Here is a 21,462-nt window from a genome sequence, read left to right on the forward strand (position 1 = left end):
AGTTGCAATTTGAAAATCACAGTTTCATTCAAAGGACATAAGTGCCAATAATGTTTATTTTGAAGGGTGTGGTTGGTAATTCCAGTCCAAATTAGTACAATTATATTAGGAATCAACACAGAGAAAACATTTTCTTTTGAATCAACCACCCATGAAACAGTCACACTTGCACTGACCGAATATTATTGTACAAAAAACAAACCAGGCGGAAATCTTTCATATCAGGAATTGCAGTGTTTTTAGTCAGACTTATTCATTCTAATTTGCCTAAACTAACATATCATTGGCATTATTTTTTTTACAAACACACTTTGGTGAAATGACGAGTTTCAATATCCTCTTTAAATTTCCTTAATAAGATGGAACAGTACAGTACAGAGAATATGTTACCTTTTTGCACTTCTTCGGTGTCTCTGACTTCTCAAACAGCATCTTCAGATCATCCAGTGGAATAGCAAACCTCTCAATCCTTCGAGCAGCTTGCAGATCTTCCCGAACGATTTTGTCTTGTGTTGATTCTGTTTCTTGTGTGGATATAGGTGAAGCTGAAATGTTCTCTCTCTGTGTTTCCCTCACCATTCTGCTTTGTGACTCACTTTCCATTGCTGTCGAAATAACGTTCCCAGCAGGTAAGTTACAGTGTCTCAGAACGCAAGATGTCTCCGGTATTGTTACAACCGATATTCCAGCTCTGGTACTTGTATTACAGTTGCTGATCTTCTTGGAATGGAAGCATTGGCTGACTGGTGACTTTAAAACTGTTGTTGAAGGGCTGATATAAAAGCTCTTGAGTGCCGTCTGAAAGCCTGGTATTGAATGAATTGTTTAGCAGGAATTTTAAATTACTGGAAACAGTCTGAGGTAAAGACTCATACGACTCGCTTCGGAGAACATTCCTTGAGGACGATGCAATTGAATCACAAGACTCCCAGTTCTTCTTCAAAGGGTTCAGTGAACCCTTCTTTATTTGGAATTCTGCCAATACAGTTTCCTACAAGTCGGAAAATTTCAAAATTTAAACATATGGCAGACAATTGAAACATCATAGGGAAAGTATGTGTTTATGAAATCAATCTCATTTGCGGCTAAACCACAGCTGAGCAAAACCATGGGTTTGTTTAAAAATCCAGCAGCCCTGGTCATGTAAAAAACCCATTCAATCTAAAAGACATTATCCTGGTTTTGCTTCAAGCAGCAAGGATAGCTGACCTTCAGTAAACGCTGCTGAACTTGGAGAGAAAATTCCCAGCTAACAGGAAACCAGATCAGGAAGAGAGTCAATTCCCATCACTTCCTTGTATGGAATAATGCCACGTAACATTTTTACTTAGAAACTCACTCTTTGTTCAGTAAATGCTCAGAAGAAAATGAAGGAAAAAATCCTGACATCGGCCCTTTTAAAGATAACACTTAGTGTAAATCCCACCAGTTGCTTTGCAAATTGCCACCTTTTTTCTTGCCAGGTCTGAAAAGAAAATCAAAACTTTTGAGAATTTACAATGAAAGCAGAGCTTCACTGTCTTGTTCATTATGTTACAGAGAAGAGTCAGAAATGTTATACACTGTGACAGAAGCCAATTTGAAATGCTGTATATATAGCTTGCACATTCGGGATATATCATCAGTTGTATATCCTTCCAATAGGAGTTTTACAAACCTATAAAAATAGAAAAAGGTACAATCTGATTACAAACATTCGGAGTGGTCATGTTGGCAAATAAATGCATTGCATGTGTGCAGAACCTAATAACTCACTCTTGTTATTTAGTTCAATGTCACTCAGTGAATTTTTCCACACACCATTGCTCCCCATTGTGTCAGCTCCATAAATAACCTTGAGCGGGCAAGAATTTTAGTAGCATTTGTTTTGCATTAAAATATAAATTTAGGTTGGTAAACGGCATGATATTTCGAACAACTGCTTTTTTATGTTTTTTAAATATTCGGCTGTCAAGTTGAACATCTGATTTAAAGCATAAATATTATTGCGCAATTACAACAAGATGCTTTGCCACAAAATGCATCTCTTGCAATTTTAAGATCTGCCTCAGTTCATTGAAGCAAATTGTTCCTCACATAATTCTAAATTATTCTGAAGCCATTAAAATGTTAATAGCTACCATGTTTATAACAGCATTTTATTTAATTTGAAGACTAGGTCAGTCTGGAAAACAATTTCATTGCAAATGAACTGAACTGTAGCACAATAACTGTAAACACATTATCAATTGCAGTTAAACAATATTTGTACTGTTATTCTTACCACTAATTAGTTTTTGAAGTGCAGCAGTATCTGATGCAGCAGCAATATTTTGGATAACATTTTTAAAAAGCAAAGAAGACATTTGGTTCCCAGGATTCATTAAACTAATGAACACCCTGCGTTGGTGCTCTGACACACATCTGACAACAGATAGCTAAAGGATACAAAATCTCCAATATCCCGCTCAGGACAATGCATTATTTAAGAGGCCCCAAGGGAAAGCAAAGAGCCAATGGTTGCACACTTCAGCTATTCCTATGTGCTCAGTTTACAGTGTAATCCTTTAAACCATAGCTTAATTCTCTACTATGAAAATAAGGGATAGATTTGGATTTAGAAACATTTTGCGAAGATATTGAGTACTAACTAGCTTATCAGTAACTATACACGTGTTATTAATATTATGATGAGATCATTCTCTTGCAGTTCTGCACACACTGTTACCATTCTTTTAATCCATAGAATCCCTACAGTGCAGAAAGAGGTCAGTCAGCCAATCAAGCTTGCATCAAACCACCAAAAGAGCATTCTAACTGATATGTTAAGTGAGTTGGTTCAACGTTGACTGCAACTGCATGCAGTGAAACTAGAAACAGGCTTCCGACACAGGAGATGGTCCAACGCTGTTTTATTCAACTTGCTGATTGCCGTATATAATCTGCTGTGGGTTGACACTCTATTAATCTAACTGATAACCTCCTACTGGCTTGACCAGACTATCTCTCTACTACATGGAGATGGTGCTCACTGGCTTGTGCACTCTAACTATCTCAGTAGCTGTGTCCTGTGAGAGAGAGTCTTAATGCCCTGTGGGCTTTATAGTGGTGGTGTCCTGTCTGGTGATTGGTTGTTCTGTGTCGTGTGTGTTCATTGGTTATCCTGTGTGTCAATCACTGCCTGTCTGCATCTCATTATATACAAGAGTGGATATTATGACATCTCCCCTTTTTAAAATAAATTTTGGAACGTGGCGGTATATACATGCATGACTATGTACAAGTGGTGAATGAACACAGCTGTTCTCTTTATATATTAACGATCTAGATAACGGGACTGAGGGCATTCTGGCTAAGTTTGCCGATGATACGAAGATAGGTGGAGGGCAGGTAGTATGGAGGAGGTGGGGAGGCTGCAGAAAGATTTAGACAGTTTAGGAGAGTGGTCCAAGAAATGGCTGATGAAATTCAACGTGGGCAAGTGCGAGGTTTTGCACTTTGGAAAAAACAATAGAGGCGTGGACTATTTTCTAAACGGTGACAAAATTCATAATGCGGAAGTGCAAAGGGACTTGGGAGTCCTAGTCCAGGATTCTCTAAAGGTAAACTTGCAGGTTGAGTCCGTAATTAAGAAAGCAAATGCAATGTTGTCATTCATCTCAAGAGGCTTGGAATATAAAAGCAGGGATGTACTTCTGAAGCTTTATAAAGCATTAGTTAGGCCCCATTTAGAATACTGTGAGCAATTTTGGGCCCCACACCTCAGGAAGGATATACTGGCACTGGAGCGGGTCCAGCGGAGATTCACAAGGATGATCCCAGGAATGGTAGGCCTAACATACGATGAACGTCTGAGGATCCTGGGATTATATTCATTGGAGTTTAGGAGGTTGAGGGGAGATCTATTAGAAACTTACAAGATAATAAATGGCTTAGATAGGGTGGATGTAGGGAAGTTGTTTCCATTAGCAGGGGAGACTAGGACCCGGGGGCACAGCCTTAGAATAAAAGGGAGTCACTTTAGAACAGAGATGAGGAGAAATTTCTTCAGCCAGAGAGTGGTGGGTATGTGGAATTCATTGCCACAGAGGGCGGTGGAGGCCGGGACGTTGAGTGTCTTTAAGACAGAAGTTGATAAATTCTTGATTTCTCGAGGAATTAAGAGCTATGGAGAGAGAGCGGGTAAATGGAGTTGAAATCAGCCATGATTGAATGGTGGAGTGGACTCGATGGGCCGAATGGCCTTACTTCCACTCCTATGTCTTATGGTCTTAATGAACATATGTACATGGGAAGGTGTCTATCGTGCAGATACAGAGCAAACTGAACAAAATTTACAAGATTTAAGTCTATAGATTCAGTCTTTGAGGCGGGCGACAAATTCTTGTCGATCGGTTCAGAGGTGGAGGGGGGACGCCGTCACCTGGACAGGCGGGATTGCTGCCATGTCGGTGGCCTCATGAAGAGGCGGGATCACTGCCAGATCGGTGGCCACGTGGTGCGAGATGTCCTGAGGCGGCAGGATGACATGCGGAGAAGTGCGGTCAGGTGGTGGGCAGGGAACTTTGCGCAGCGCCCTCCTGTTGTGCTGTAGAATGGAGCCATCAGCCATTTGAACAATGAAAGACCTGGGGACAGCCTGTCTGATGACAACAGCTGGGACTGACCAGCCTCCCTCAGGCAACTGGACGCGAACATCTTCTGGAGCCAGCGCAGGCAGATCCGTGGCATGAGCATCATACGTGATCTTCTGCTGGTCCCTGAATCGCTGCACTTTCTGCAGCATCGTGAGGTGGTCAAGGTCTGGAACATGGATGGCTGGAACAGTTGTCCTCAGGTTGCGGTTCATGAGCAGCTGCGCCGGAGACAAACCAGTCGACAGAGGGGTTGCCCTGTATGCCAACAGCGCCAGGTTGAAATCCGAGGCTGAGTCTCCAGCCTTGCACAGCAACCGCTTGACAATATGGACCCCTTTTTCGGCCTTCCCGTTTGATTGTGGGTATTGGGGACTGGATGTGATATGCCTGAAGTGGTAGGATCGTGCAAAGTTGGACCACTCTTGGCTGTAGAAACATGGATCATTGTCATTCATTACTATAAGTGGTATCCCGTGCCTGGCAAATGTCTCTTTGCAGGCTTTGATGACTGACTTGGACGTGAGGTCCGACAGTTTCACCACTTACCATAATCACGCCCATTTGCGTGAAACAGGTCTAGCCCCACTTTGGACCATGGAGAAGTCACGATCTTGTGCTGTTGCAGTGTTTCCTTGGGCTGCGCTGGTTGAAACCTCTGGCATGTTGTGCAGTTGAGGACTGTGTTGGCAATGTCCTGGCTGATGCCAGGCCAGTACACTGCCTGCCGAGCTCTGCGTCGACATTTCTCGAACCCAAGGTGACCCTCATGGTTCTGTCTGAGCACCATGGTTTGCATGCTTTGGGGAATGACGATTCTATCTAGTTTAAGAAGGATCCCGTCAACAACCGTTAACTCGTCCTGAACGTTGAAGAACTGGGGGTACTGCCCCTTTTGCCAGCCATGGGCGAGGTGTTGCATCACGTGCTGCAGTAGAGGATCTTTGGCAGTTTTTAGTGCATTTGGACAACTCGTCCATCAGTGGCTGGGAGGTTGCTGGCACACAACTGCACCTGTGCCTCAATGTGGCGAATTAAGTCGCCCTGTTCATACGGCGTGGTGATGGATCGGGATAGGGCATCCGCAATGATCAGCTCCTTACCCGGTGTGTAGACGAGTTCGAAGTCATAGCGGCGGAGACTGAGAAGAATTCGCTGCAGCCGAGGTGTCATGTCATTTAAATCCTTCTAATCCTAAAGCGGAACACCAAGATGGCGCCGGAGGGAGGCGACTCTCTGCGAGCTCTCCTCAACAGATCCACTTTTTACTTAACTTATACTCGTTCTAATCTTTTAAAAATTAATTCTAAAACTAACATTATTACTAACCTCGCTCTTTTATCTTCTCTTGCAGGCTTGAACATCCTCCGAGGCCCGTGGAGACCTTTTGACCCAACCCGACCTGACCTCCATGATGTCGTGTTGGGTGCTCTGCTACACAGACGAACCAACACGGTTGCGGATGATACAACTCAGTTTTATTATTAACAATATTTACAATGGTAAACTGGTTACTGTGGTTCGTTCATTACCCTTGAATCTGTGGACCTATCCCTAACACTCCCTACCATTGGAGTGGCACTCAGCACATGGTGGATGTCTGAGTGGCTTGCTGTGAGCTCTGTGCCCTGAGCTGTCTCCTGCTGGAATGAGCGGGAAGTGTCGTGTTCCCCGTTTTATAGTGTGTACGCTCTTGCCTGTGATTGGCTGTGGTGTTGTGTGTGTATTGATTGGTCCGTTGATCTGTCAATCAGTATGTATGTATGTTTGCACCATGATGTTCACCTGAATATCATGACACACGACCTGGAAGTGGATTGGGCCCAAACCGGAAGTGAAGCCCCAACCTCGATTTGGAGTCGACCCGGACCTCGGTGCTACACCCTTTCTGCTTCAGCCGATGCCAGTGCTTATGTAGTTACATTGTATATGTTGTGTTGCCCTATTATGTATTTTCTTTTCTGCCCTTTTCTTCCCATGTATTTAATGATCTGTTGAGCTGCTCGCAGAAAAATACTTTTCACTGTACCCCGGTACACGTGACAATAAACAAATCCAATCCAATCCTTCTGGATTATGTGGACTAAAGGCCTGCGGTCTGTTTCCACCGTGAACTTTGGCAGACCGTACACGTAGTCATGAAACTTGACTATTCCTGTCAGGAGACGCAAGCACTCCTTTTCGATCTGGGCATACCGTTGTTCAGTCGGAGTCATGGCCCTGGATGCATATGCCACTGGAGCCCAGGACGAGGAGTCGTCTCGCTGGAGGAGCACCGCCCCAATGCCATCCTGGCTTGCGTCTGTGGATATCTTGGTATCCTTGGTTGGGCCAAAGAACGCCAGTACTGGGGCTGTGGTGAGCTTCGCCTTCAGCTCAAGCCACTCCGCTTGATGTGCGGGAAGCCACTGGAACACTGTCGACTTTTTAACGAGATGCCGGAGGGCCGTGGTGTGGGATGCCATTTTGGGAATGAATTTTCTGAGAAAATTTACCATCCCGAGGAAACGGAGGACCGCTTTTTTGTCCTCTGGGGTCTTCATGGCATTGATTGCTAGCACCTTGTCAGGTTGCACACCCTGCTGTGAAATGTGGTCACCCAGAAACTTGATAGCGGACCGCCCAAACGAGCATTTGGCCCTGTTGAGCTGGAGGCCATTTTCATGAATCCTCTGGAAAATCTGTTTGAGACGAGCGATATGATCCTCGGGCGTCGTGGACCAGATGATCATGTCGTCCACATAGACTCACACCCCTTCGATGCCCTCCATCATTTGCTCCATTATGCGATGAAATCCTTCGAAAGCTGAGATGATACCAAAAGGCATGCGGTTGTAGCAATACCTGCCTAAAGGAGTGTTAAACGTGCACAGCTTCCGACTGGACTCGTCCAGCTGTATCTACCAGAAACCGCGGGAGGCATCCAGCTTGGTAAAGAATTTGGCATGAGCCATCTCACAGGTTAATTCTTCACGCTTCGGGTTTGAGTAGTGCTCTCGCATTATGTTGCGATTCAGGGGCGAAATTCTCAGTTATCGGCGGAAAGTCCGCCGAACGGCGCAAAAAACAGCGCAAATCCGACTTGCGTCACGTCGGAAAAATGGGTCGAAAGTCTCTGGCCCGAAATGGGCTAGCAGCGACGTAACGGGATCCGCGTAGCGCACGTGGTTCACGCCGTGCAGCGTCATACGCGTCGCACAGCGTGACGGCTCATAAGGCCGCGCTGCTCCCCCCCACCCAACCGGAACACCCGACCGCAACACCCGACTGGATGGCTGGCCGCCGCTCAGCCCCGAGGTTCGAGTCACGGGATGTGGAGGCGCTCCTGGACGCGGTGGAGCAGAGGAGGGACGCCCTGTATCCCGGGCACGGCCGCAGAGTTGCCCCACGCCACAGCCGGCGTCTGTGGAGGGAAGTGGCAGAGGCCATCACCGCTGCGGCCCTGACACCACGGACAGGCACCCCTCCCCATATCCCCCCTCCCCCATATCCCCCCTCCCCCATATCCCCCCTCCCCCATATCCCCCCTCTCCATATCTCCCCTCCCCCATATCCCCGGTCCCCATATCCCCCCTCCCCATATCCCCCCCATATCCCCCCTCCCCCATATCCCCCCTCCCCCATATCTCCCATATCCCCCCTCCCCCATATCCCCCCTGCCCCATATCCCCCCTCCCCTATATCCCCCCTCCCCCATATCCCCCCTCCCCCATATCCCCCTCCCCCATATCCCCCTCCCCCATATCCCCCATATCCCCCCTCACCCATATCCCCATATCCCCCCTCCCCCATATCCCCCATATCCCCACTCCTCCATATCCCCTCCCCCATATCCCCCATATCCCCAAGTGAATCCAGCCCTAACCTTAACCTCTGCAATGCACGCGCAACCGATGGCGTGCATTCATATACCTGCCTAACAGTGTTGCCTTTTACCCCTGCCACCCCCCCACCCCCCACAGGAGAAGCGCGCACACAACAATCGGGAGCATTTGAGGACTGGAGGAGGCCCCGCTGATGAGAGGCCACTGACCAAACACGAGGAAAGGGCCCTGGAACTGGCTGGCGGACCTGAGGACCGGGAGGTTGCTGATGCAGAGGTCGGGGGCGTACTAGCAAGTGAGCCACCGACAGCCCATCCCCATATCCCCCCTCCCCTATAACCCCCTCCCCCATATCACCTGATCACTGCCTGATGTCTAACCATGCATGCTTCATTGTGTATCGCAGGACCAAATATCCAGGCACCCATCCCCGCAGATGCAGACCGCCCGCAGGATGCCCCTCGGAGGCCACGGGAGACAGAGAGACCCGGACCCTCCAGCACGCGACGCCCGCAGGATGCCCCTCGGAGGCCACGGGAGACAGAGAGACCCGGACCCTCCAGCATGCGACGCCCGCAGGATGACCCTCGGAGGCCACGGGAGAGAGAGAGACCCGGACCCTCCAGCATGCGACGCCCGCAGGATGCTCCTCGGAGGCCACGGGAGACAGAGAGACCCGGACCCTCCAGCATGCGACGCCCGCAGGATGCCCCTCGCACACCACGGGAGACGGAGAGACCTGGAGCAACAGGGAGACGACACCCCGACACGTGCGGGAGCGACCACCCAGCGGCGAGGGGGGCAGCCACAGGCCCCCGTCACATCCGAGCCAGGACACCACTACCCAGGACACCACTACCCAGGACACCACTACCCAGGACACCACTACCCGGGACAGCACTGCCCAGGACACCCCTACCCGGGACAGCACTACCCAGGAAGATAAAATACCGGACAGTGACTCAGAGTAGATGGGTGGAGACGAACCCCCACCCCAAAGTGCCATGGACTCAGAGTGGGACGAAGAGCACGACACAACGCCACTGCTGTCACCAACACCCTCCACCATCGCAGAAACACTCACCTCGGTTGGGCACTTTAGTGATGAGGCGTCTGCTACACTCACTGGTGCGCACAACACAGCCGTCCCGGTACAGCAGGTGGAGGTAGGAGCAGCAGAGGGGCCGGGCGGTCGGAGGGCAGCCCAGCCCAAGCGAACCGCCGAGATGGATCCCGGGTTCCTGGAGTTACCACACCCACACATAGATCCGATGCAACCACCGACTCGGAGACGAGCGAAGAGGGTGCCGGCCGGCTTTCGGCGGCTGCAGTCGCAGGTGGAGGAGTCCACCCGCGTCCAGGAGCTGGGAGTGGTGTCGGTCATGCGTGCCACCCAGGCCGACACCGCACGGGTGGTGTCCGCGGTGCAGGCAATGGGTGCGACGGTGTCAGACATGGGGAACGGTTTGCGAGTCCTGGGGCTTTCCGTGCAGGCGGCGTCTGTGGCCCAGGACATCGCTTCCCTCTCACAGGAGGCCATGAGCCAGTGCCAGACGGCAGAGGCGCTCAACGCCATAGCCCAGTCTCAGCACGCCATAGCCCAGTCTCTGCAGGCCATGGCCCAGTCAGTCTCAGCAGGCCATGGCCCAGTCTCTGCAGGCCATGGCCCAGTCTCAGCAGGCCATCGCTGAGGGCATCGGCGCCAGTGGCCATGTGCGAGCCGGCGTCGCACTGTCACAGACAGGGTTTGCCAACCCCCTGGGCTCCATGGCTGCAAACCTGCAGACCCCTGTCGATACCAGCACGGGCCTCCAGGACTGGCAGCGCCAGATGCCGGGGGGGCGTCGGATGGCCAGTCCGTTCGCATCCCCCACCCATGTAGAGGCCTGGGGGCCATCGGGCACCCCGAGGGTGGAGGAGGTGGTGTGGTCCGTCCCGGCTCCCCCTGTAGGGGAGGTCCGGGAACACCGCGACACCTCGGACTCCTCCCCTTCGCGGGTACATGCGCGGGTGTCATGTACGTTGAGCGCAAGTGTGTGTGTGAGGGGTGGTCTTATCTCAGCCCCAGGTGAGTCTGCCCCCTTCCCCCTGGGCCGCCATCAACATCCCCCGGGCAGAGGACGGGACCGTGCGCTGCAGTGTCACAGCCGTATGCAAGGATGGTCTGGGTGGATGGTGGTACTGTGGCCATGGGTCAGACATAGTCCAACGATGTGGAGCCAGGAGCTCACCGCAGGGCGGGTTGTCATCATCCTCCATGGCCTGCAATAGACACGCGTCCACCCACAACTGTGTGAGCCCGGCCCGTTGTGCCGCCGGTGGATCGACAATGGGGGGGGGGTGGTGTGCATGCGGGTGGGGTGGGTGGGGTTGGGGAGGGGGGTGAGGGTGCTGGGTAGGTGGATGGGTGGGTGGTGTGGGTGGTCGGCTGTTGCCATGGTGTGCGGTCTGTGGCCATACTACCCAATTCCCATGCCCATCTAGTCAGTGAAGCGGGCGTCTATCAGTCTGTCCCGTGCCCGCTGGGCCAGCCGGTAACGGTGGACAGCCACCCGCCTGTGTCTACCCCGTCTGCCCTGACCATTACCCCCATCTCCCTCATCTGGGAGGACTGCGCCTCTTCCTGCTGCTCCTCCACTCCGCCCTCCTCTGCCTGCGGCACATCGCCCCTCTGCTGGGCTATGTTGTGCAGGACGCAGCACACCACAATGATGCGGCCGACCCTATCTGACCGATACTGGAGGGCGCCCCCAGAGAGGTCCAGGCACCTGAAACGCATCTTCAGCACGCCAAAGCACCTCTCTATCACTCCCCTTGTCGCTACATGGGCATCATTGTAGCGGTTCTCCGCCTCATTGCGTGGCCTCCGTACAGGCGTCATCAGCCACGATCGCAATGGGTAGCCCCTGTCGCCCAGCAACCAGCCCCTCAGCCGGGAATGGCGTCCCTCGTACATGCCGGGGATGGATGACCGCAACAACACGTATGAGTCATGTACACTGCCTGGGTAACGGGCGCAGACGTGCAGGATCATCATGCGGTGGTCGCAGACCACCTGTCTGTTCATCGAATAGGTCCCCTTCCTATTGGTGAACACGGCCCTGTTATCTGCAGGTGGCCGCACGGCGACGTGCATCCCATCAATCGCGCCCTGGACCATGGGGAACCCGGCCACGGCAGAGAAGCCCACGGCCCGGGCATCTTGGCTGGCCCGGTCCACAGGGAAGCGGATGTAGCGGTGCGCCATGGCATATAGGGCATCTGTCACTGCCCGGATGCACCGATGCACCGATGTCTGCGATATGCCGGACAGGTCCCCACTCGGTGCCTGGAATGACCCCGTTGCATAAAGGTTCAGGGCCACCGTAGCCTTGACGGACACGAGGAGAGGGTATCCCCCGCCAGTGCTACGCGGTGACAGGTGCGCCAGCAGGTGGCAGATGTGTGCCACGGTTTCCCGCCTCATCCGGAGTCTCCTCCTGCATTCCCGGTCTGTGAGGTCCTGGTATGACTGCCGGGGCCGGTACACACGGGGCGCCCTCGGGTGCCTCCGTTGCCGTGGGGCCGCGACGTCCTCCTCCCCCTCCTCGTCCTGTCGGTCAGGTGTCCCTCCAGCCTGGGCGGCTGCCGCCTGTCCCTCTGTGGCAGCCTGCGCCGCCTCTCTGGCACGCTCCTCCTCCTCCTCCTCATCCATGGCAACATAGACATTAGCGGCTGCCGCCACGGCGGCCAACATCGCTGGATGATCGGAAAACATGAGGGCCTGGTGGGGGGGAGGGGAACGACGACATGTCATCATTGCCCATATCCCCTCCTCCCCCCAGCCAGGTGCCATGGACCGCATGGGTCCAACTGTTGGATGCTGGCACCTGGCCAGGTGGACCAACTCACTTGCCCTCGCAGCCCCCTCACCGGCACGGATCCCCCCAACCTCCTCCCCGGCACGGACCCCCCCCCATTCCCCTCCCCGGCACGGACCCCAACCTCCTCCCCGGCACGGACCCCCCATCCCCCTCCCCGGCACGGACCCCCCCACAACCTCCTTCCCGGCACGGACCCCAACCTCCTCCCCGGCACGGACCCCCCATCCCCCTCCCCGGCACGGACCACCCAACCTCCTCCCCGGCACGGGCCCCCCATCCCCCTCCCCGGCACGGACCTTCCCCCCAACCTCCTCCCCGGCACGGACCCCCCATCCCCCTCCCCGGCACGGACCCCCCCTCAACCTCCTCCCCGGCACGGACCCCCCCCAACCTCCTCCCCGGCACGGACCCCCCATCCCCCTCCCCGGCACGGACCCCCCCCCAACCTCCTCCCCGGCACGGACCCCCCCCCCCAACCTCCTCCCCGGCACGGACCCCAACCTCCTCCCTGGCACGGACCCCCCCAACCTCCTCCACGGCACGGACCCCCCCAACCTCCTCCACGGCACGGACCCACCATCCCCCTCCCCGGCACGGACCCCCCACAACCTCCTCCCCGGCACAGACCCCCCCCAACCTCGTCCCCGGCACGGACCCCGACCTCCTTCCCGGCACGGACCCCCCCATCCTCCTCCCCGGCACGGACCCCCCCCCAACCTCCTCCCCGGCACGGACCCCAACCTCCTCCCCGGCACGGACCCCAACCTCCTCCCCGGCATGGACCCCCCATCCCCCTCCCCGGCACGGACCCCCCAACCTCCTCCCCGGCACGGACCCCCATCCCCCTCCCCGGCACGGACCCCCCCCCAACCTCCTCCCCGGCACAGACCCCCCATCCCCCTCCCCGGCACTGACCCCCCCAACCTGCTCCCCGGCACGGACCCCCCATCCCCCTCCCCGGCACGGACCCCCCCCCAACCTCCTCCCCGGCACGGACCCCCCCCCAACCTCCTCCCCGGCACGGACCCCAACCTCCTCCCCGGCACGGACCCCCCATCCCCCTCCCCGGCACGGACCCCCCCAACCTCCTCCCCGGCATGGCCGCCCCCCAACCTCCTTCCCGGCACGGACCCCCCCAACCTCCTCCCCGGCACGGACCCCCCATCCCCCTCCCCGGCACGGACCCCCCTCCCGGCACTCCCCCGGAGCCCAGCCCACTCTAACCACCCCCCCGCCGCACACACACACACACACAACCCGAGACACACCTCTCCTCACACATTCAGACTGCGGCCACGCCATCGGCTGCCCAGAGCCAACCCCCCAGGCTGTCACTCACGTCCACGCTGGTCGGCGTGAACCTGGAGCACAGGGTCACGCCGATTAAAAGGAGGTTTAATTCACGTCGACGTGAACGGTCATCACGTCGGCGGGACTTCGGCCCATCCGGAAGGGAGAATATCAGCAGGCCGAAAATCGGCTGCCTTGCGCAGACCCGTGCCATTCTCCGACGGCAGCGGCGACATTAACGCCCCGCCAACTTTTCTCCCTTCGGAGACTTCGGCAACCGGCGGGGGCGGGATTCACGGCGGCCAACGGCCATTCTCTGACCCTCTGGGGGGTCGGAGAATGATGCCCCAGGTCTTTGGGATCAATGCAAATGCGGAGTTCGCCAGAGGGTTTCTTGACGCAGACTATGGAGCTGACCCAGTCTCTTGGTTCTATGACCTTTGAGATGATGCCCTGGTCTTGGAGCTCTCGTAGCTGCATTTTCAGACGATCCTTGAGAGGAGCCGGCACCCGGCGTGGTGCATGGATGACTGGGGTGGCATTCGGCTTGAGCAATATCTTGTAGTGATATGGGAGCGTGCCCATCTCATCAAACACATTGTGGTATTGTGTGAGAATGCCGTCTATCTCAGCCTGGAGATTCGCATTGGGCGAGGCCGTCGCTGGTGTCGAGGACATGGCATGAACTCACTGGACCAGATTTAGGAGTTTGCATGCGCGAGCACCAAGTAGGTTTGCCTTGTCAGGCCAGATGATCTTGAATCTTAACGCGCCTTGATTGCCTTGTGAGATACACCTAGCTGACACGATCCACTGGCAGCTATGGCATTACCATTGTAGTCAAGGAGCTGGCAGGCTGGCGGAAGAATGCTAGGTTGGTGTCGGATGCTGTCGAGGTCCGACTGTGATATGAGGTTTGCAGACGGGCCAGTGTCCAATTTAAATCGGATGCGAAACTGGTTGACTGTGATGACGGCACACCACTCGTCATCAGGATCCACACTCAGGATTGAAAGACGGTTTGCAGAAGCGGTGGAGACCAGCTCGCGTGTGGTGATGATGCCCACCCGATATGGAGACTCGAGGCAGTCAGCATTGGGGTCCGTTGGGCTGTCTGGATCAGAATCCTGCATGCCTTGTTGTACGCAGCGGACACGTCTGTGCTGCAGCTGTGATCGCTGGCTATTGCTCGGTGGAGTGGACCTGCAGAAGGCCGCGTAATGTCCTGGCTTTCCACACTGTAGACATCGCCTTCCTTTGGATGGACATTGCTGCTTTAAATGGGCGGAACCACAATTTGGACATGTCATGACGCTGACGTCAGCGCGTTCTGTGCGCCATCGCACATGCGCAGTGCGGTCGGCCGACGTTCACACATACGCATTAGGGTCTTCGGCCTCATCGTCCACCCGATCGTGGCGCGCATGCGTAGGGACCTGGGAAAAGCACGCGAAACGGCCACTCTCCTCGATGCTCAGGCCCTGCATTTTTGCGATGGCCTGCACCCTTTCTGCCTCGTGGGAGGCCAGTTTTGCAGTTTCTGCCACCCTGATGCGGGAATGACGATTTCTGGCATGCTCATGGACAACGCACGTTTCGATGGCGACGGAGAGGGTCAACTGTTTGACGTTGAGGAGCTGCTCCCGCAGGGAGTTGGACTGGACCCCGAAAACGATCTGATCCCGGATCATGCAATCCGCCGTCGAGTCATAATTACATGGCTGCGCTAGGATGCGGAGATGGGTCAAGAAGGACTGAAAAGGTTCATCCTTACCCTGAAGCCTCTGTTGGAAGATGTACCGTTCAACATTTCAGCAGAACTGTCTTGAACTTCGTCTTGTCTTTGCCATCGGCAAACGTGAGCGAGTTATAGATGTGGATGGCGTGATCCCCCGCAGTCGACAGGAACAGCGCGATCTTTCTGGCATCCGATTTTGCCTCGAGGCCGGAGGCCTCGATATGCAGGAGGAACTTCTGTTTGAAGACTTTCCAGTTGGCGCCAGAGTTGTGGACGAGGCTGGATCTTTTCCGTGCCGCTGGATGGCTGCTTGCTGGTCGTTGCAGATGCACTCGAGGTAGGTTCATTAGAATTAATAGCTCCCTGGTACCATGATGTGTTAAGTGAGTTGGTTCAACGTTGACTGCAACTGGATGCAGAGAAACTAGAAACAGGCTTCTGACACAGGAGATGGTCCAACACTGTTTTATTGAACTTGCTGATTGCTGTACATAATCTGCTGTGGGTTGACACTCTATTAATCTAACTGATAACCTCCTACTGGCTTGACCAGACTAGCTCTCTACCCCATGGAGATGGTGCTCACTGGCTTGTGCACTCTTACTATCTCAGTAGCTGTGTCCTGTAGAGAGAGGGAGAGTCTTAATGCTCTGTGGGCTTTATAGTGGTGGTGTCCTGTCTGGTGATTGGTTGTTCTGTGTCGTGTGTGTTCATTGGTTATCCTGTGTGTCAATCACTGCCTGTCTGCATCTCATTATATGCATGAGTGGATGTTCTGACACTAACCAGGCCAAGCCACCTAATCTGCACATCTTTGGACTGTGGGAAAAAACCACAGGACTTGGAGGAAGCCCACCCAGACAAGGCGAGAATGTCCAAAGCCCACACAGTTACCCGAGACCGGAATTGGACCCGGGTCCCTGGCACTGTGTGGCAGCAGTGCTTACCACTGTGCCACCGTGGTGCTGTTAATAGCTTGTAAAAGATCTTTGGCCGGGATTCTGTCTTCTGGGGACTAAGTCCCCACGCCGGCGGGAAAACCGGCGCTAACCACTCCGGCGTCTAAAGCCCCCGAAAGTATTCTCTGAACTTTCGGGGGCTAGGTGGACGCCGGAGGGGATGGCCCCGCTCCAGCCTACGCCAAAGTGACGGGGCGAGTCCGCGCATACGCGGACTGGCCGGCATATTCCCACGCATGCGCAAACTGCCGGTGTATTTCCGCGCATGCACGGGGGTTCTCTTCTCCGTGCCGGGTTCCGGGCAATATGGCGGAGCCCTACAGGGGCCCGGCACGGAGGAAAGAAGACCCCACGGAACAAGCCCGTCCACAGATCGATGGGCCCCGATCGCGGGCCAGGCCACCGTGGGCCCCCCTCCCCCTGGGGTCGGATCCCCCAGTGCCCCCCCAAGCACTGCCCCTGCATACTCACCTGCCAGGTCCCGCCATGCGTGAGGTGAGTAATTTACGCTGGCGGGACTGGCCAAAACTGGACGGCCGCTCGGCCCATCGGGGCCCGGAGAATTACTGGGGGGGGGGGGGGGCTGTCAACGGCCCCCGACCAGCATGGCGGGAATCCTCCGCCACCCGAAAAACGGCGCCGTAGAGGTAGAGTAGAGCAGCCGGAATCGGGGCGGGTTTCGCGCCTCCCCCCGCTGGGTCGGAGAATCCCGCCCTTTAATTCTGGGGATTTATTATTGTCATTGTTTGGTATTTAAGTAACACTATTGGCTGGTGAAATGTCATGTGATGCGCAGTGACATCAGTAGAGCGTTTTGCAGGCTTTTGGAAAGTTCACCATCTTACTCTGTAGAAGCAAAACCGCTGAATAAACGTTGCAATCTGTTTTTACAGACTTAAAGCATGGCATCTCTTCTTCTTTTTCTCTTTGTGGCATCAACAAAAATATAACAGAAGAGAAAACTGACAACAAAGATTCAGACCATAAACAACCATTGGTGAATATTTAGGGCTAGACAAAAAATCCATCGATGAAAATTCAGATCAACCATCGACGGAGATTTGGATGTCTGAAGAAAACTATCATCATTGACACTCGGGCTGAAAATCATCGATATGTTTGTGGAAAGTAAAAAAAAAACGTTCAGCTCGTGGAGAGGCGTCAGTGTGTCAACCGACCTATCATGACAGCCACTAGTGCGAAATAAGAGTCTTGAAAATTAAGACTGCATTTAAGACAGAGACGGCACTGCAAATGGGTTGCCAGGATAGGAACCTAGAAGACTGCAGACTCTACAACCTGCTGCTCAGGAATCGATTGTCCAGGCTGTCATGATATCCATATTTACATATCATGGTGCAATCACACACACACACTGATGGACAGGTTGATGGACCAATCAACACACACGCAACATCACAGCCAATCACCAGTGAGAGCACACGTACTATAAAACAGGGAACACCATAGTTCCCGTTCATTCCAGCAGGAGATAGCTCAGAGCACAGAGCTCACAGCGTGCCACTCAGACAGACACCATGTGCTGAGTGCCTCTCTAAGATAGTGTTAGGGCTGGGTCCACAATTTAACTGGTGAAGTACGAACCAGAGCCAGAAGTTAACAGTTGTTATTATTCAGAACAATAAAACAGAGTTGTACCATCTACAACCGTGTTGGTTCGTTTGTATATCGGAACACCCAACACGCCATGATACCAGGTTTGGAAACTGCCCAGCAACTGTGAGACCTACCTGCACATCTTCAGAGATCCGCCATCCTGCGCCATGGACACCATCAGCCCGCCGCAGCCGCTCCAAATCGCTGGAAAGCTCGGCGTCAACTGGAAGCTGTTTAAACAGCGCTTCCAGCTCTTCCTAGAAGCCACAGACAGGGAGAATGCATCGGACACCAGGAAGATTGCCCTCCTCCTCTCCACGGCAGGGCAACACGCCATCCACATCTACAACTCCCTGGCATTGGCGGAAGGCGAGGACAAGACGAAGTACAAGACGGTCCTTCTAAAACTTGAGCAACACTTCAGCGTCGAAGTGAATGAGAGCTTCGAGAGGTACCTCTTCCAGCAGCGCCTGCAGGGTAAGGATGAGCCTTTTCAATCCTTTTTGACACACCTCCGTATCCTCACGTAGTCCTGCGTATATGAGGCCACCTCCAATTCCATGATTCGGGACCAGATAGTTTTGGGGGTCACCTCGAACACCCTACGCCAGCAGCTCCTCAAAATAAAGAGCCACCGCCATTGAAACCTGCGTCCTCCACGAAAAAGCGACCAGCCGGTACTCCCAATTCCAGGCGGCCAAATCGGCACGGCAGGGGTCCTACAAGGCCGAGCGGGTCCAGTCGATCGAGTTCCTCCCGGCCCACGGGCCGGACGAGGGCGGCCATTTTGGGCGCTTTCCGAGGCCTCCCGTGCTTGTACGTGCCAAAAGAGGGGACGTCGGCGCAGAGGGGTGTAACGCGCAGGTGCGCTCTACGCAGGACCGAACTGGGCAGGCGCGATGGCGCAACGAACGCCATGACATCACGACGTGCGGCAACTGTGGATCCGCACATTTAAAGTGGCAATGTCCAGCCAAAACGTGACACTGCCTCCGCTGTGGCAGGATGGGCCACGACGCTGCCTGCTGTCGAGCAGCTCAACCTGCCAACGCTCCGCAATTCCGCCAGCCTCGCAGGGACGTGCGGCCATTCAGCCTCCATACACCGAGTCATACCCTGACGACGTACAGACCGGTGATACCGACGACCGGGAAGCCTTCCGCGTTGCGGTAATTGACAGAAATTGGATGTCCCCAAGTAGGACCCACCAGCTGATGCCAGTGCACAGCGTTCATCCGGGCAATGAATGGTGTGCCACCCTAACGGTCAACCGATCACCAATCACATTCCGTTTAGACACTGGTGCCTCCGCCAATCTCATTGCATGTTCAGCCTTCTACACCTTGAAGGTCAAACCACCGATTTGGCCATCCCCGCTGTCAGTTGGTCGATTACAACGGTAATGTTACCCCGGCCATGGGGTCTTGCCAGCTCGAGGTTGCACACAATTCATACACAGCCACACTGTCTTTTGAGATAGTTGGATCCTCGAAGGACTCTCTGCTAGGCGCACAGGCGTGCAAGATCCTCCACCTCATTCAGCGGATACACACTCTGTCTCCAGAAGGCATGTCCGACTTCCCGGATGCAGACTTTAGGGCGCAGCTCCACTCGCTCCTCGCCCACAACCAGCAGGTTTTCGAGGGCATGGGCACACTGCCCTACACTTACAGAATGCGGCTCAAACCGGATGCCACCCCGGTCATTCGCACACCTCGTAGAGTCCCAGCACCACTCAAGGACCGCCTCAAGCAGCAGCTGCAGGATCTGCAGGACCAAGGAGTGCTTTCCCGGGTCACGGACCCAACGCCATGGGTCAGCTCCATGGTGTGCGTAAAAAAGCCCTCTGGCGAACTCCAGATCTGCATCGACCCGAAAGACCTGAACAATAACATCGTGAGGGAACACTACCCCATTCCCAAATGGGAAGAAATCACGAGCGAAATGGCCCGGGCAAAAATTTTTACCAAGCTTGATGCCTCAAAGGGATTTTGGCAGATTCAGCTGGATCAGTCCAGCAGGAAGCTGTGCACCTTCAACACTCCCTTTGGCAGATACTGCTACAATAGGATGCCGTTTGACATCATCTCGGCATCCGAGGTGTTTCATTGAATCATGGAACAAATGATGGAGGGCATCGAAGGGGTGCGCGTCTATGTTGACGACGTCATCATCTGGTCCACCACACCACGGGAGCACATCAGTCGTCTCCAGCGCGTCTTTGCTCGGATACGAGAACACGGCCTGCGCCTCAACCGAGACAAGTGTTCTTTTGGCCAAACTGAGCTAAAGTTTCTGGGGGACCACATATCCCGATCAGGAGTGCGTCCGGATGCAGCCAAAGTGACAGCTATTGCAGCCATGCCGCAGCCTGCAGACAAGAAGGCAGTGCTACGCTTTCTCGGGATGGTCAACTTCCTGGGGAAGTTTATTCCCAACCTTGCCTCCCACACAACAGCTCTTCGCCACCTAGTAACGAAGACTACGGAGTTCCAGTGGCTTGCCGCACACCAGAAGGAATGGGAGGAGCTCAAGATCAAGCTCACCACTGCCCCGGTATTGGCGTTCTTCGACACTACCCGAGATACAAAGATCTCCACTGAGGCCAGCCAATCCGGCATTGGGGCGGTACTCCTGCAACGGGACGACACTGCATCATGGGCGCCCGTCGCCTATGCATCCCGGGCCATGACCCCCACTGAACAGCGCTATGCGCAGATTGAGAAGGAGTGCCTGGGTTTGTTAACCGGCATAGATAAATTCCACGACTATGTGTATGGTCTTCCATCTGGGCCCGGCGATTTATCAATTTTTAGGCCTCTTAGTTTCTCTAGCACTTTCTCCTTTGTGATGGCTACCATATTCAACTCTGTCCCCTGACTCTCCGGAATTGTTGGGATATTACTCATGTCTTCTACTGTGAAGACTGACACAAAGTACTTATTCAGTTCCTCAGCTATTTCCTTGTCGCCCATCACAAAATTACCAGCGTCATTTTGGAGCGGCCCAATGTCAACTTTTGCCTCCCGTTTGTTTTTAATGTATTTAAAGAAACTTTTACTATCATTCCTAATGTTACTGGCTAGCCTACCTTCATATTTGATCCTCTCTTTCCTTATTTCTCTCTTTGTTAGCCTCTGTTTTTGTAGTCTTCCCAATCTTCTGACTTCCCACTACTCTTTGCCACATTATAGGCTTTCTCTTTTGCTTTGATGCATTCCCTAACTTCCTTTGTCAGCCATGGCTGCCTAATCCCCCCTCTGATAACCTTTCTTTTCTTTGGGATGAACCTCTGTACTGTGTCCTCAATTACTCCCAGAAACTCCTGCCATTGCTGTTCTACTGTCTTTCCCACTAGGCTCTGCTCCCAGTTGATTTTCGTCAGTTCCTCCCTCATGCCCCTGTAGTTACCTTTATTTAACTGTAACACCTTTACATCTGATTCTACCTTCTTTCTTTCAAATTGGAGATTGAATTCAACCATATTATGATCACTGCCTCCTAAGTGCTCCCTTACTTTAAGATCTTTAATCAAGTCTGGCTCATTACATAACACTA

The 21,462-nt window shown here is 53.8% G+C and overlaps 1 protein-coding gene and 1 long non-coding RNA gene across 5 annotated transcripts in view; one reads left to right on the forward strand and one right to left on the reverse strand.

Annotated features, from left to right (window-relative positions):
* The window catches only part of LOC140389546 (xin actin-binding repeat-containing protein 2-like), a 298,487-nt gene that overhangs the window by 199,387 nt on the left and 77,638 nt on the right, over nucleotides 1–21,462 (reverse strand). For 2 of the 4 annotated variants that reach the window (XM_072473782.1, XM_072473754.1), the window contains exon 1: nucleotides 391–1,551. In XM_072473782.1, the coding sequence (XP_072329883.1) occupies nucleotides 391–603 (213 nt within the window). In that variant the 5' untranslated portion in view covers nucleotides 604–1,551. Of the gene's footprint in view, nucleotides 1–390; nucleotides 1,552–2,263; nucleotides 2,409–21,462 lie in introns of those variants that run through there. The other 2 variants (XM_072473773.1, XM_072473763.1) reach the window with 2 other exon arrangements.
* Nucleotides 507–6,677, forward strand: LOC140389587 (uncharacterized). The gene is made up of 2 exons (XR_011934424.1): nucleotides 507–629; nucleotides 5,968–6,677. It is a non-coding gene; the product is annotated as an uncharacterized lncRNA (long non-coding RNA).

Source organism: Scyliorhinus torazame, chromosome 2 (assembly GCF_047496885.1).
Source record: "Scyliorhinus torazame isolate Kashiwa2021f chromosome 2, sScyTor2.1, whole genome shotgun sequence".
Taxonomy (NCBI): domain Eukaryota; kingdom Metazoa; phylum Chordata; class Chondrichthyes; order Carcharhiniformes; family Scyliorhinidae; genus Scyliorhinus; species Scyliorhinus torazame.